The 15,066-nt window shown below is 46.9% G+C and overlaps 1 protein-coding gene across 1 annotated transcript in view; it reads right to left on the minus strand.

Moving 5' to 3' along the window:
* LOC119971629 (activating molecule in BECN1-regulated autophagy protein 1-like) overlaps window positions 1-15,066 on the minus strand; it is a 520,908-nt gene that overhangs the window by 107,121 nt on the left and 398,721 nt on the right. Inside the window, 1 exon segment of the mRNA XM_038807450.1 lies at window positions 5,076-5,215. Within this exon segment, the coding sequence (XP_038663378.1) occupies window positions 5,076-5,215 (140 nt within the window).

A 15,066-nucleotide genomic window follows, 5' to 3' on the forward strand; every position in this document is an offset into this window, starting at 1 on the left:
CGAGGCGCGAGAGTGGGGCCGCGAGGCGAGAGTGCGGGGCCGCGAGGCGTGTGTGGGGCCGCGAGGTGAGTGTGTGGGGCCGCGAGGCGAGAGAGTGGGGCCGCGAGGCGAGAGAGTGGGGCTGCGAGGCGAGAGAGTGGGGCCGCGAGGCGAGAGAGTGGGGCCGCGAGGCGAGAGAGTGGGGCCGCGAGGACAGAGAGTGGGGCCGCGAGGCCAGAGAGTGGGGCCGCGAGGCGAGTGTGGGGCCGCGAGGTGTGTGGGGGGCCGCGAGGCGAGTGGGGCCGCGAGGAGAGTGTGGGGCCGCGAGGCGAGAATGTGGGGGCCGCGAGGCGAGAATGTGGGGGCCGCGAGGCGAGAGAGTGGGGCCGCGAGGCGAGAGAGTGGGGGCTGCGAGGCGAGAGAGTGGGGGCTGCGATGCGAGAATGTGGGGGCCGCGAGGCGAGAGAGTGGGGGGCACGAGGCGAGAGTGTTGGGGCGCAAGGCGAGAGAGTGTGAGGGAGCGAGGCGAGAGACTGGGGGAGCGCGAGGCGAGAGACTGTGAGGGCACTAGACGAGAGACTGTGGGGGCACTAGACGAGAGAGTGGTGCCGCGATGCGAGTGTGGGGCCGCGAGGAGAGTGTGGGGCCGCGAGGTGAGAGTGGGCCCGCGAGGCGAGACTGTGGGGCCGCGAGGCGAGAATGTGGGGGCCGCGAGGCGAGAGAGTGGGGCCGCGAGGCGAGAGAGTGGGGCCGCGAGGCGAGAGAGTGGGGGCTGCGAGGCGAGAGAGTGGGGGCTGCGAGGCGAGAATGTGGGGGCCGCGAGGCGAGGGAGTGGGGGGCACGAGGCGAGTGTGTTGGGGCGCAAGGCGAGAGTGTGTGAGGGAGCGAGGCGAGAGACTGGGGGGGCGCGAGGCGAGAGACTGTGAGGGCACTAGACGAGAGACTGTGGGGGCACTAGACGAGAGACTGTGGGGGCACTAGACGAGAGACCGTGGGGGCACTAGACGAGAGACTGGGGGCACGAGGCGAGAGACTGGGGGGGCGCGAGCAAGAGAGTGTGAGGGGTGCGAGAGTGTGGGATTTGAGAGAGGGTGGGATTTGCGAGTGTGTGGGGGTGACTGAGTAGGGGGTGATAGAATGTGGGGGTGGGTGCATGAGGGGGTGAGAGTGTGAGGGGTTTGAGTATGTGTGGGGGTTGAGAGAATGTGATTGGGATGTGAAAAAATGAGGGAGGTGGTTGGAGAGCCTGGTGGTGGGAGAATGTGTTGGGTGTGAGAGTGGTGCGTGGAGTGGTGGGGGGAGTGGGGTGTTCAGAGTGTGGGGCAGAATGTCTCCATAAGTCACTCCCAATGCCAGGGTTCTAACTCATCCTCACCCACAAACATCATCATGCACTCTGATCCACCCTCTCAGTGGCTAAGGTTGACTGAGTGAGCACCCTGAGCCTGGTAATCAGCTTGCCACACACATTACACTCGAATATATTTCACTCATTATTTTTTTTTTTGCTCCTTCAGTATTTTTTTACTACCCCAGTTTTTTTTTTAAGTTCATGTTGTGCCAAAGCTCATCTTTCTGAAATTTGCTCATCGGCCCCTTGAGTGAAAAACATTGTGAAATGCGGCTCTTTCCCACGTGAAAATGCTGGACAAGCCTGGTCGAGAAGCTTCCTTGTGTAATTTCTGGTATGCATTGAGATGGCTGATCTAGCAGTTGGAAAATAGCCAAGTTTTTTTTTGGGGGGGGGGGGGGGGGGAGGGGGCGCAGGTGGTGGGGTTTGTGATGCATTCGTAATTGCTCATATTACTCTTGCTGGCGGTGTGAATTTGTGCATTGTGTGGCAACAAACACATTTGAGATCACTCTATTGTCACTGATAAAGGCACAATGTTCAGCACTATTCATGACTCCTCAGATATGGAAATAGTTTTTAAAAATGTGTTCATGGGACGTGGGCATCACAGGCTGGGCCAGCATTTTCGGCCCATCCCTACTTGCCCTTGAACGGAGTGGCAATTTTAAGAGTCAACCACATTTCTGTGGGTCTGGAATCACATGTAGGCCAGACCAGGTAAGGATGGCAAATTTCCTTCCCTAAAGGACATTAGTGAACCAGATGGGGTTTTACGACAACCAACAATGGTTTCATGGTCATCACTAGACTTTTGTTGAATTTGAATTTTATTTAAAAAAATCTTCATTGTCACAAGTAGGCTTACATTAATGCCGCAATGAAGTTACTGTGAAAAGCCCCAGTCGCCATATTCCGGCACCTGTTCAGGTACACTGAGGGAGAATTCCGAACGTGCAAATTACCTAACAGCACGTCTTTCGGGACTTGTGGGAGGAAACTGTAGCACCCGGAGGAAATCCACACAGACACAGGGAGAATGTGCAGACTCCACACAGACAGTGACCCAAGCCGGGAATCGAACCTGGGACCGACGCTGTGAAGCAACCGTGCTAACCACTATGCTACCATGCTGCCCTATTTCACCATCTGCCCTGGTGGGATTCAAACCCAGGACCATAGAGCATTACCCTGGGTCTCTGGATGACTAGTCTACTGACAATACCACTACACGACCACATATTCATGTGCAAATGCAGCAAGACTTGGACAATATTCAGGCTTGGGCTGACAAGTGGCAAGTAACATTTGTGCCACACAATGACCATTTCCAACAAGAAAGGATCTAACCATCGTCCCATGACATTCAATGGCATTACCATCGCTGCATCCCCCATTCTCAACATCCTTAGGAGGGGGCAGGGTCACCATTGACCAGAAAGTGAACTGGACTGGCCGTATAAATATGTGGCTCCAAGAACAGGTCAGAGGCTTGGAATCCTGCAGCAAATAATTCACCACTTGACTCCTCAAAGCCTGTCCATCATCTAGAAGGCACAAGTCAGACGTGTGATGGTTTACTCTGCCCTTGCCTGGATGGATGCAGCACTAACAACACTGCAGAAGCTCAACACCATCCAGGATAATGCAGCCCGCTTAATTGGCACCCCATCCACAAGCATTCAGTCTCTTCACCACCGATGCGGGTGCACTGCAGGAACTTACCAAGGTTCCTTCGGCAACACCTTTCAAACCCACAACTGCTACCATTAAGGAGGACATGGGCAACAGATATGTGGGAACACCATCACCTGGAGGCTCCCTTCCAACTCTCCTGTCACTGTGTCAAACTCCTCAACAGCACTACGGGCGTATCTACACCTCGGGGACTGCAGCGATTCAAGGCGGCAGCTCACCATCCCTTCTTAATGGTAACTAGGGATGGGCAACAGATGCTGGCCTAGCCAGTGATACCCACATTCCATAAATACATTTATAAAACAGCTTGATGAATTTATGGTTAGAACTCAAATAGACAAATATACATATGGGTGAGAGACTGGAGAACTGCCAACTGCCACAGAAACGATTCCCAGTATGATTTTCCACCCTCTTGGAGTGATGTAACAAAAAATAAAAATAACATTTTGTCACATGTAATCTGCACAGGGATGCTTTCAGACCACAAAAACAAACAACAAAATTGCTCAGTGCACTATCTAAAAATACATAATGACAATTTATACTATGATCGTTTCAAATTAGTAGTATTAGTTCTAAGAAATATTTTAACATGTGGGTATTAGAAATCCTTATTTGAAGTGACTGGTGTTTGTTGTGCAGATAAACCCAACATTCTCAATACAAAACTTGCTTTCCAAATAATCATATGTGGAAGACCAAGTCCCAAACTACAGCGTTTTAGTCCTCGCCAACTTAGCAAACAGGTGGAGAGCTATCAATAACTTAATCAGTGTGGATTCTGGAAGAATTATAGCTTGAGACCTCATCAGTCTTGATCTGGACACAGGTGCAAGAGCTGACTGTCAAAAGAGAAGTTACAGCAGCAACTTACAACATCAAATCAGCATTCACCAGAATATAGTAGCAAGGGGAGCAAAACTGATGTCAACGGGTCAAAACAAAAGCCCTCCAGTGGGTTGACTGACACCCAGACAGGTGGAGGTCAATCACCACAACCACAGAGCATCATTGCAAGTGTTTCCTTGGTTCAACACCATGATTGAAATTTTACAGTTGCCAATGGGATTTTCAATGGACTTTTGAATGGCTCGCTGCATTTAATCAGCCTCATCCTGCCATGTTAGTCCATAAAATTCCACCCCATGTCTCTGTCAAGGAGTACATGGCTTCTCAATGATAATTAAAGATTATTCGCATCTCATCCAGTAATGAACCAGGCATCCACAACCTAACAAAACGATAAGGATCAAATCCAGCTTTGGTCTACTGAGTGGTGACCATTTCGCTGTTTTGAATCTGTTTTGTCCATGAAAAGTGATACCTCATATGAAATCCCAATGATAGAAATCAACAGGAAACAAACAATGCATCTGGTAAAATAAAAACTTGGATCTGATCTGGAAAAATCTGCACAGACTTGCATAGAATCTAATAATAATAATACTCTTTATTGTCACAAATAGGCTTACATAGATACTGCAATGAAGTTATATGAAAAGCCATTAGTCACCACATTCCGGCACCTGTTCGGGTACACAGAGGGAGAATTCAGAATGTCTAATTCACCTAACAGCACGTCTTTCGGGACTTGTGGGAGGAAACCAGGGCACACGGAGGAAATCCACGCAGCCACATGGAGAATGTGCTGACTCCGCACAGACAGTGACCCAAGCCAGGACTTGAACCTGGGACCCATGCTCTGTGATGCAACAGTGCTAACAACTATGCTACCGTGCCGCCCCATCTACAGCACTAAAACGGGCCATTTAGTGCAACAGGTCAATATTGATAGTTATGCTTTACATGAATGTCCTATGTAATACCTGGATATCCCTGGACAAAAATACAAGTTGGCTCCAGTTGTAGTGTGTAATTGGCAGCAGCTACGGTATGATCACACGATTGGGCCACCACAAGGGTCAATGTGCCAGACTACGAAGTAGTAGGTTTACTTGCACCAAATCAACCTATATGTTTTGAAACAAGTCCTTGAAGGCAATTCTTCTGGATAAAATGCACTTGAATATTAAATGGTACTTACACAGGCCGACAAATCACTAGGTCTCCCTTATTGGTTCCATATGCTAGACCCATCCCAGGTTCTGGAAGCCAACGTGCAGAATTTATACTAACATGTCGTCTCTGGTCTGGCGGCATTGGGTACAAAACATTAAAAACCCTCTGGAAAAAGAAAATGAAATGGCAGTTAGATACGTACATGGAGGTCAGGATGACCGACAACATTTGTTTCCTTCCCTATCACTGTTGTTCAAGCGCAAAAAAAAAAGAAGTCCTGCTGTAGTATAAATCCGATGAATACAAAGATAGTCCTATATTTGGACTTGAAACATTTCTCGGAATTTAGTTGAAACTCTTTCCTGAGTGAATGGAACAGGACATTGTCATTGGAATTCTACACAATCGGAGCAAATGAAAAGAAAGAAAATTCTGGAAATACCCAGCAGGCCAGGTAGTATCTGCAGATGTTTCGGATCAATAGCCTTCCGTTGGAAACACTGGGGGGAATTTTATGGAACCCCCAAAGTTGTGTGCAGAGTGACCTAATTAGGTGGGGCGTGAAATTTCTAATTTTTAATGGTGGGTTGTTAAAATCCTGTTAGGGAACATAAACATTTAAAAAGAAATCTGAAGAACTTGTTTTGACTAACTGAAGTATGCCACAAGATTTCACTTAAAAAAAACCCAAAACATTTTTGTATACTGAGAAAATTAAACAAAAATACAACTAATCTGATTTATACATATGACATATGATTTATAACTACTTATGGTATGCACTGAGGTTTACTTTCGCCAAGAATTTTCTTAAAAGATTCATTTATTTTGAAGTTATTTATTTCTGCAGCAAGACCACCCATAAGCATGCCATAGTCCTCTGGAAAGATTCCTGTGGTTCCAGCTATTCTCAAGAGGAAAAGCTTTCATTTACTTCTCTTGACTGTGGAAGCCTCAGTCACTTGTTCTGATTACTTTTCAATATTTCCAAGCTAGCCTGCTGATTACTTTTGATTGGAATAAGACTGTGGATTCTCCCACTAGCTTCAAACTAGGCAAACTTCCAGCTTCTGTTCCTCACAAGGTTCAAGCCAAGAGTAAGCCTCACTCATATATCATGTGGTCATTGATTAAATCGGTGTTTCACTCTGCTTGCAGTGCAGGTCTGTCAAACTGTCATTTATTTCTGCTAACTTCTCTCAGTGAGCTGCAAACCACAAAAGGCCCAAATTGCAACTAAAAATCTCTCCCTGCAAACAAAAAGACAAACTAAAGCCAGAGAGCCTTTCTAAGCTCTATGATGGAGTAGCCTGCTTTGGTCCCTCCTCAACCCAGTCTAATTTAGTTATCACTTATTTACAACTGATTTTTTGATCTGATGAAGTAAATGGGTTTATAACCTTTCAGGGCTCTCTGAATGCTTTAAATTAATTTAGCTGGAACTCACATAAACAAAATCATCTTTGTGGACTGCACTTCTTTGCTAGCAGTGTAGGGATCACATCTCCAGCTCTGCAGCTAAGTAAGCACACCTGACGTTTTATGATCATACCTTTCTATCTGTTAACCTCTCAAAACAACATGGGTGCCAACCATTTAGGTATAATAGTGCCCAAGCTGCTTTAATTGTATTTATCCAATTTTCTACATAAAAACTTAGAATTCTGAAAATGAAAAATAACATATGAAAACACATGAACCATGAACAAGATATTCGCAACAAAGCGGAGTTCCAGGGATAAAGTCAGCGGTAGCGATAAAGTTGAGCATAATGCCGGCCTGTGGCAGGTTCATACTTGTAATACATTTGCATGCCATGAATACTCATTAAAGTGAAACGGCTTAAAAATTAAGTCCCATGTTCAAGATAAAATCAGTGGCATCCAATTCAGGTTTGTTTAAAGGTAGTGTACAACTGCCGGTTTTGTGTATTTAAGTGTACAGTTAGCAGTTTTCTTGGTTTAACTCTACAGGAGAGGGGAGCAAGAAAATGTGAAGTCTGTTGAGTAGGGTCGGATCATAGTCGCGAGGGCCTGGCATTCTGGATTTGGTGGTTGGGGACCGGTGGTGAGGTGGTGGTGGGAACATTTAGTCAAAGTAAGACAATGAGAGGCCTAAAAGGCTGTGTCAGTACTGTTCAAATGTGGGTCCATCTCAGGGTGGCAGATATCTTACAGGACTTTCAGTTCACTGACGACATTTCAATCATCCCCACTATTACGATGCAAGACTAGACTCCAACAATGGCTAGGATACTGAACAGAATCCCCAATATTTTATTATAATTTTCTAAGACTGTGAGGAAACAATACTTCACTCCAGAAGTGATTACATGAATAGAGATATAGTGTATTAAAACAAACTTTATTGCTAACATAGTACTAAAATCTTGAATATCACACCAGAAAATAGCTGACAATTAATTACTTTTGAAACAATACTAAAAGTGAATACAATATTCTTAACTGCTATCTTTATTTACATTTAAACAACAAGAAAATAAACCATCCAAGCTCTCACTTCATGCTAAATACCAATGGCACAAAGGAATACTTGCTTCACAGATATTCTTTGATAAAGAGGTCTTTTGACACTTTTTACAAAAGAAATCTGACTCCTGTCAGACCCATGCAGAAATTTTGGCTGTATGTCTTCAAAAGTGGGCTTGTTTCAACTCCCCCCTGTTTTCAGACAAGTCTGCATTGTTTTAAATACTGTTAATCTCTTTTAACTAACATACAGTGAGAACAAACTGCCTTACCTGTGTTTTTAAAAAAATTTACAGTACCCAATTATTATTATTTTTTCAATTAAGGGGCAATTTAGTGTAACCAATCCACCTAACCCACACATCTTTGGGTTGTGGGGATGAAACCCACGCAGACATGGGAAGAATGTGCAAAATCCATACAGACAGTGACCCAGAGCCGGGATTTGAACCCAGGTCCTCTGCGCTGCAGTTCCAATGTTAACCACTGCGCCACATGCCGCCCTCACCGTACCTGTGTTCTGAGCTTCAGCCAGATCAGCACTGAACTGAAACTGTTTTCTCAAAAAGCCTGATGCCTTAGCTCCACCCAGCAATGACATAATTGCACCAAGATGAAGACTAATTAACTGCTCAGGGAATCCCCGAATCAAAACAAAACAAAGCTTTTTACAATGGCTAATTGCATCCCAGCTCCCAAAAGCTTTACTGTCTTTCAAACTAACAATCTTTTAAAACATTATTTCAACAGTCAAACACACTCTAACCCAAGTGTTTAACGCTTACTTCGCCAAATACTTATAATACATCAGAAATTCCTATATTCATCGCACCACTGAGTGATCTCGAACAATCACGTACAGAAGGAAGGGCCACCTGAACCTCCAAGTTAAGCTACATAGTGGCAAGTACGAGGGACTCTGACATGAACATTCATTGAAGAATGAACACAGGAACCCCATAACACTGTTTCTGCACAATGAAGGATGTATCCCGAATTTCCTTGTAACCACCAGTGTGTGCCAGTACATTTAATTCTCTGACTAGGCTCGTGTCAACAAATAATGATGATATACACGTGAATAAAGTGAAACCAATGTAATGTAAAATATTTACAAGTGAAATATAATTCTGAAAAGTACCCATGCCACTTTTGTGCTCTCAAATCGTATGCTAATGGCAATGGAGTTAAGCAGGAATGTTTTGGTCATTATGCAAAGCCTGTTTGACTACGGAAATGGTTTGTTGACTAAGTTCTTTGAAGAAGTAACAACAAAGGAGATAAAAGAGGACCTGGAGATGGGGTGCACTTGGATTTTCAAAAGGCATTTGATGAGGTGCCACATCAAAGGTTATTACACAATATAAAAGCCTCATGTTATAGGGGGCAAAATATTAGCATGGATAGAGAATTGGTTAGCTAGCAGGAAGCAGAGAGTTGAGACCAATAGGCCACTTACGGGTTGGCAAGCTATAGCTAGTGGAATGTCACAGGGATCAATGCCGGGGCCATTTTAGTCAGTGATTTGGATGAAGACACTGAGCATGTTGGCTAAATTTGCTGATGACTAGGTAGGAAAGTAAGTTATCAGGAGGACATAAGGAGCCTGCAAAGGGAATGAGATAGGTTTGATTTGGACTGAGATTCAGTTCCTCCGGCCCCATGTGGGGAAATGGGCTTCAAGACTCTGCCACCGGCCCCAGTGCATCGCAATTTCTTTTCCTTCGTCCCAGGTGGTATCCCACTTTTGGGAAGTCCTTTGAAATGTACTTCACCAGATCTTCTTTGGCCGGTTCCATCTTCTTCAACCTGATAGTGTCCACTTGACTGCCACTCTGGGATGTATGGTTTAAAGGTGAAGGATGCGTCCTCCCACCATTGGTTGTCTCTCCGTCTTAGTATCCTGCAGGTGCCTCAAACTAGTTTTCTGCAGCATTTTCTCATTGGTTATACTGTTTCTTCACATGATGCCCAAGATCTAATGTAGGCAGTGCTGGTGAAGGGTGTCCAACCCATGTCTGTGTCTCGCTGGCATAGATTGCGGCTGGTACTACTATGGATATGTAGAGTCGCAGATTCATGGCCGTATTGATGTTGGATGGTCACACCCTTTTCAAGCTGCTAGAAGACTGGTTTTGTTTGCTGATTCTTGTGTGGATGTCAATCTCTACATGGGGATGTTGCTTCCAAGGTAGGGGAAGTGATCGACCTAAGATAGTTTGACAGTGAATGGGCAAATATTTGGCAGATGGCATATAATGTGGAAAATTGTGAACTTGTACACTTCGTCAGGAAGAATAGAGAAGAACTATTACATAACTGGAGAGAAACAGTAGAATTCCACGGTACAGAGGAATCTGGATGTCCTGGTACATGAATCACAAGAAGTTAGTGTGCAGGTAGAGAAAAGGATTAGGACGACAACTGGAACATTGGATTTTATTGCAATGGGAATGAAGTCGAACCCTTGGGCCCTTAGTGAAACCGTACCTGGAGTATTGAATAGAATTTTGGTCTCCTTATTAAGGCCATAACTACATTCACAGTTTACAGAAGATTAATTCAACTGATTCCTGGGATGAAGGGGTTGTTTTATGAGCAAAGGTAGAGTAGTGGAATTTGCATGAATGAGAGGCAATCTTATTGCAACATATAAAGGTCCTGAACGGGACTTGACAGAAAGGATGTGGAGAGGGTGTTTCCCCTTCTGCTGGAGCCTGAAACGACAGGACAGTTTAAAAATGAGGGGGTTCTTCCTTTAAGACTGAGAACTTTTGTTTTTCTCAGGCAGTTGTTTGTCTGGAATCCTCTACTCCAGAGAGCAGTGGGGGCCAAGTCATTGCATGTATTCAAAGTTGAGTTAGATTAATTTTTGATCGTCAAGGGAGTCAAGGGTTATGGGGTACAGGTAGGAAAGTGGAGTTGAAGCTACAATCAGATTTAAAATGATCATGTTGAAATGGGGATGACTGGCTTAATCCTGCTTCTAATTCCAGTGTTTGATCAGGAGGCTCTTGTGCTTGTTAGGTGAATTGGGCGTGCTAGGGGGTTTTCACAGTAACTTCATTGCAGTGTTAATTTAAGTCTACTTGTGACACTAATAAAGATTATTATTGTATGGTATAGCCGACCCATTGCTGTAGCATTTTCAGCTGAGTGGATTTCACCACTGAAAACCCACCCGCTGCAGAATTACACATCTCCTGTGCATGCTGTTGGCACTTCAAATTTTAATAGAAGTTGTGAGGGAAATGGGTCGTACATTTTGGGTTCAGTCTGACCGGGGGGAGGGGCGCGTGGCTCAGGGGTGTCTGGTTGGGTCAGGTGTAGGAATGGTATGGTGGGTTCCCTTGGGGATGTTCGGCATGTGTGTGGGGGTGTCCTATGTGAGACTTTCCTTCTAACTCCTTCATTGCGACCATCGGCCTAAAAATGGGAAAACGTCCAAAGTTAGCGATTTAAATTGCTTCTATCGGATGGTTCCCAACCCTGCTCAATTGTCCAGAGGAAGTTAGCACCTGAGTAATTGCCGGGTAAACCCTTATGTGGGAACTTCCGAGAGGGATTCCTAGTGCATCTTACGGGTACCGCCTAAATGCAACTCCGGGGAACCAGGAAGTTATGGGTCTATGTGCCATTCGACTTAGTTGAGGACAATGTTACTTTAAAACAATAACATTTATAAATAAATTCCCTTGAATTATTTATGCTTCTTGATGTATTATTGATTTTATTACACTGATGGAAAACATGGAGAAAAAAGGCTTAGGTATGATAAGACATTTCAGTTGGTTTAATATTTGCTGGGTCCAGCTTGGGGTACTGAGAGGCAGCTAGCTCTCACAAAAGTTCACTAAAGATAAAGGATGGGGTGTTTATTGTAAACTGATTTTCAATGGCTGTGTGAATTGGGAAATTGGGTTAACTGAAGATGATATTGGTTTATGACAAAATACAGTGTTTTGAAAAATTGTTTTTTTGTTTTGCGAAAGGAGTTTTCTGTAATCTCTCAGCTTCGGTCTGGAACCTAACATGAGATTGCTGCACTGAAGCAATGTTGGAACTGATCTGAAGGGACATCTTACCATTCTTTTCAATTGCCTTCACAAAAATGCAGTTTTGAATTAAAAACCTTCCAAACGTAAGAGCAAAGTTTACACATCAAATACACGGCTAAGAACAGCAGCAATAAAATACACTGCTAAATCAAACCATGCCACTTATTCACTGTGTTAGCCAGGAATGAATACTTTTGATGGGTTACAAATTGTCACAGAGAGACCTGGAGAAGTGATCTACTCCCATCGCATTCGGAATGAAGGATCAAAACAATTGCTTCCTATTCTTCAAAGTCATAATATGTGAAAATAATTTTCCATATCATTACTCTTTTTTACACTATAATACTGTGCGCAAGTGGGTATCAGTTCAACTCAGTTAATATCACTTCAGCCTCTGAGTCAGTAATTGTATTTTCAAGCCCAACTTCAAGATTTAGGAATATAATCTTGGCTGATATCACAACACAATGCTAGATTATTGACGTAGCATCTTGGAATGCCTATGATGTTCCCTTCATCAGCAGTTTGGGTAGGTGTGTTGAAGATCCTGCATCACTTCTCAACAGGAGCAAGGAGCAATGGTGTCATATTCCTCTCTCAAACAGAGCTACCAAAAGTACATAACTGGTAAAATATTGGAAAAAATATGTAAGACACCATATAAATTCAAATCTGTCCTTGCTTGATAGAAATTAGCTATAGATGAGATAGATAAAAGGTTTAATTGAGAACTCATTAAGAATAATTAACTGCTTCCGGTGTGCACCATGGAGTGAGTGATCACACAGAGGCAGCTCCTGCCCAAGGTTACAGAAAAGAGCTCTTTTTTGGGCGGCACGGGTTGGAATTTCGATGAAAAGGCGTAGGTGAATGTTCGAGGAGTACTTTCCCCCAGGAATAGTATGTTTCTTGGTTATCAGACCCTCAGAAACAGTGCACGATTGGGCTGAAGCAGCAGCAGACAAAAGCCTCTGCAAGCATGCAGGCGGGGGAAGGGCCAGCTTAGAGGCCTCAAGCTGACTTGAGGGCCTTTATGAAAGCTGAATTCTAGCAGCAGAGGTAAGAACTGTGAAAAGATCTCACCAAGGCCATTGAAGAAGCGGGGACGGACTTCCGGTCGCGGTGATGCGGAGCTAAGCCGCACGTTCAGTGGCTCCCGCTATTTTCGGACTTTGGGGCTCTTTTAAGGGCTCGTAGTGGTGCTGTTTGGACTTTTCCCCGTGTGGGAACACTCCTTCTCAGATTCTCCATCGGTGGATGGCCTGGACTAGGAGTGGAGTGGTCAGAAAATCGGCTTTGGAAACTTCCGGTTGCGGCTATGCGGAGCTAAGCCGCACCGCAGCTCCCGCTACTTAAGGACTTTTGGGCCAATTTGAGGGCTCCAAACGGCGCTGTCTCGACGAATGCCGGTGGGGGAAGGTGTCGAGAGGAGCATTCCCCATAATTTATGGTGCTCACCCGGAGTGGGGCAAAGGAAAAAGCTGCAGCAGCTCCCCAAGAAAAGCGGGGGAAGAAGGACAAAATGGCGGCCGGCGGAACACCTGAGGACTGGTGGAAGGGGGCGCAGGAGCAGCAAGCCTCTCTTCTGCGCTGTTTTGCGGAGCTGAAGGCTGAGTTGCTGGAGTCCCTGAATGCGACTACCAACAAGCTGCTTGGGACCCAGGCGGCCCAGGAGGTGTCCATTCGGGAGTTGCAGCAGCAGGCCGCTGAGCGGGAGGAGGAGGCTGTGGTCCTCGTGGGGAAAGTGGAGTTGCACGAGGCACTTCACAAAAAGTGGCAAGACCGCTTGGAGGAGCTGGACGTTCGCACGAGGCGAAAGAATTTGAGGATCCTGGGCCTGGCGGAGGGGCTGGAGGGGTTGGATCTCCCGTCGTACGTGACCACGATGTTGAGCTCGTTGATGGGGGCGGGGTCCTTCCATTTGCCCCTGGAGCTTGAGGGAGCTCACAGAGTGCTGGCCAGGAGGCCTAAGGCAAATGAACCCCCGCGGGCGGTGCTGGTGCGGTTCCATCGATTTAGTGACCGGGAGTGTGTGCTGCGCTGGGCCAAGAAAGAGAGGAGCAGCAAGTGGGAGAATTCGGTAGTACGAATCTACCAGGACTGGAGTGCGGAGGTGGCAAAGCGGCGGGCCGGGTTCAACCGGACGAAGGCGATGCTGCATGCCAAGCAGGTCAGATTTGGAATGCTGCAGCCTGCGCGTCTGTGGGTGACATATAATGACCGACACCACTACTTCGAGTCCCCGGAGGAGGCGTGGGCCTTTGTACAGGCGGAGACGTTGGACTCGAACTAGGGTCTGGGGACACACTATGGCCGTTACTGTTTTCGCTGTTGCTGTTCTTCAATTTTGACATGTGTTTTTTTATGCTGGTTTTCTTTTTGCTCTGTTTCCGGGTGGGTTTGTCTGTTGGGTATTGGGATATGTGGGGAACGTTGGGGGTATGTGCTTTATATGTTCTCTTCTGTACGTGGCTGGGGGTTGGGGTGAAACTGGATTTTGGGGAGCTGCGTCAGAAGGGTGGGGTGTGGCAGTGTGAAAGCGCGGGCTTTCCTCTGGTTTCCCGCGCCGTTGGGCGGGGGGGCGGAGCTAGAGGTGGGGGCGTGGCCTCTACTGGTTTTCTTTCCCGCGCTGAAGCGGTGCCAAGGAGGTGGGGCAAGAGTGGATGACCCCATGCCGGGAGGAGATGGGTTTTGGCAGGAGCTGCCGGGTCAGCAGAAGTCAGCTGACTCACGGAAGTACCATGGAGGGTGCGTCGCGGCTAGGAGGGGTCCTAGCCTGGGGGGGTGGGGGGATACTGGGTTGCTGCTGGAATGGCCAGGAAGGAGCTGGTGTGGGCCGGGGGGGTAGAGGAGAGGCGTTATCGCCATGGGGAACGGGTCAGGCGGGGCGAGCTGGCCTGGGGCGAGCAGTCGATAAGCTATGGCTAGCCGGCGGGGGGGAGGGGCGGGTTGCTCTCAGATCCGGCTGATTACCTGGAACGTCAGGGGGCTGAATGGGCCGGTTAAGAGAACTAGGGTATTTTCTCATCTGAAGGGGCTGAAGGCGGACGTGGCTATGCTCCAGGAGACCCACTTGAAGGTAGCGGACCAGGTTCGTCTGAGGAAGGGGTGGGTGGGGCAGGTTTTTCACTCAGGATTGGACGTGAAGAACCGGGCGGTGGCGATTCTCGTGGGGAAGAGGGTGGCGTTCGAGGCGGCTGAGGTGGTGTCGGACAAGGAGGGCAGATATATTATGGTGAAGGGTAGGCTGCAGGGAGAGAAGGTGGTGCTGGTTAATGTATATGCCCCGAATTGGGATGATGCCGGCTTAATGAGGCGCTTGTTGGGCCGCATTCCGGACCTGGAGGCAGGGGGCCTGATCATGGGGGGAGACTTTAACACAGTGCTGGATCCCCCACTGGACCGGTCCAGTTCAAGGACGGGTAGGAGACCGGCGGCGGCCAAAGTCCTGAGGGGGTGTATGGAC

Source organism: Scyliorhinus canicula, chromosome 9, assembly GCF_902713615.1.
Source record: "Scyliorhinus canicula chromosome 9, sScyCan1.1, whole genome shotgun sequence".
Taxonomy (NCBI): domain Eukaryota; kingdom Metazoa; phylum Chordata; class Chondrichthyes; order Carcharhiniformes; family Scyliorhinidae; genus Scyliorhinus; species Scyliorhinus canicula.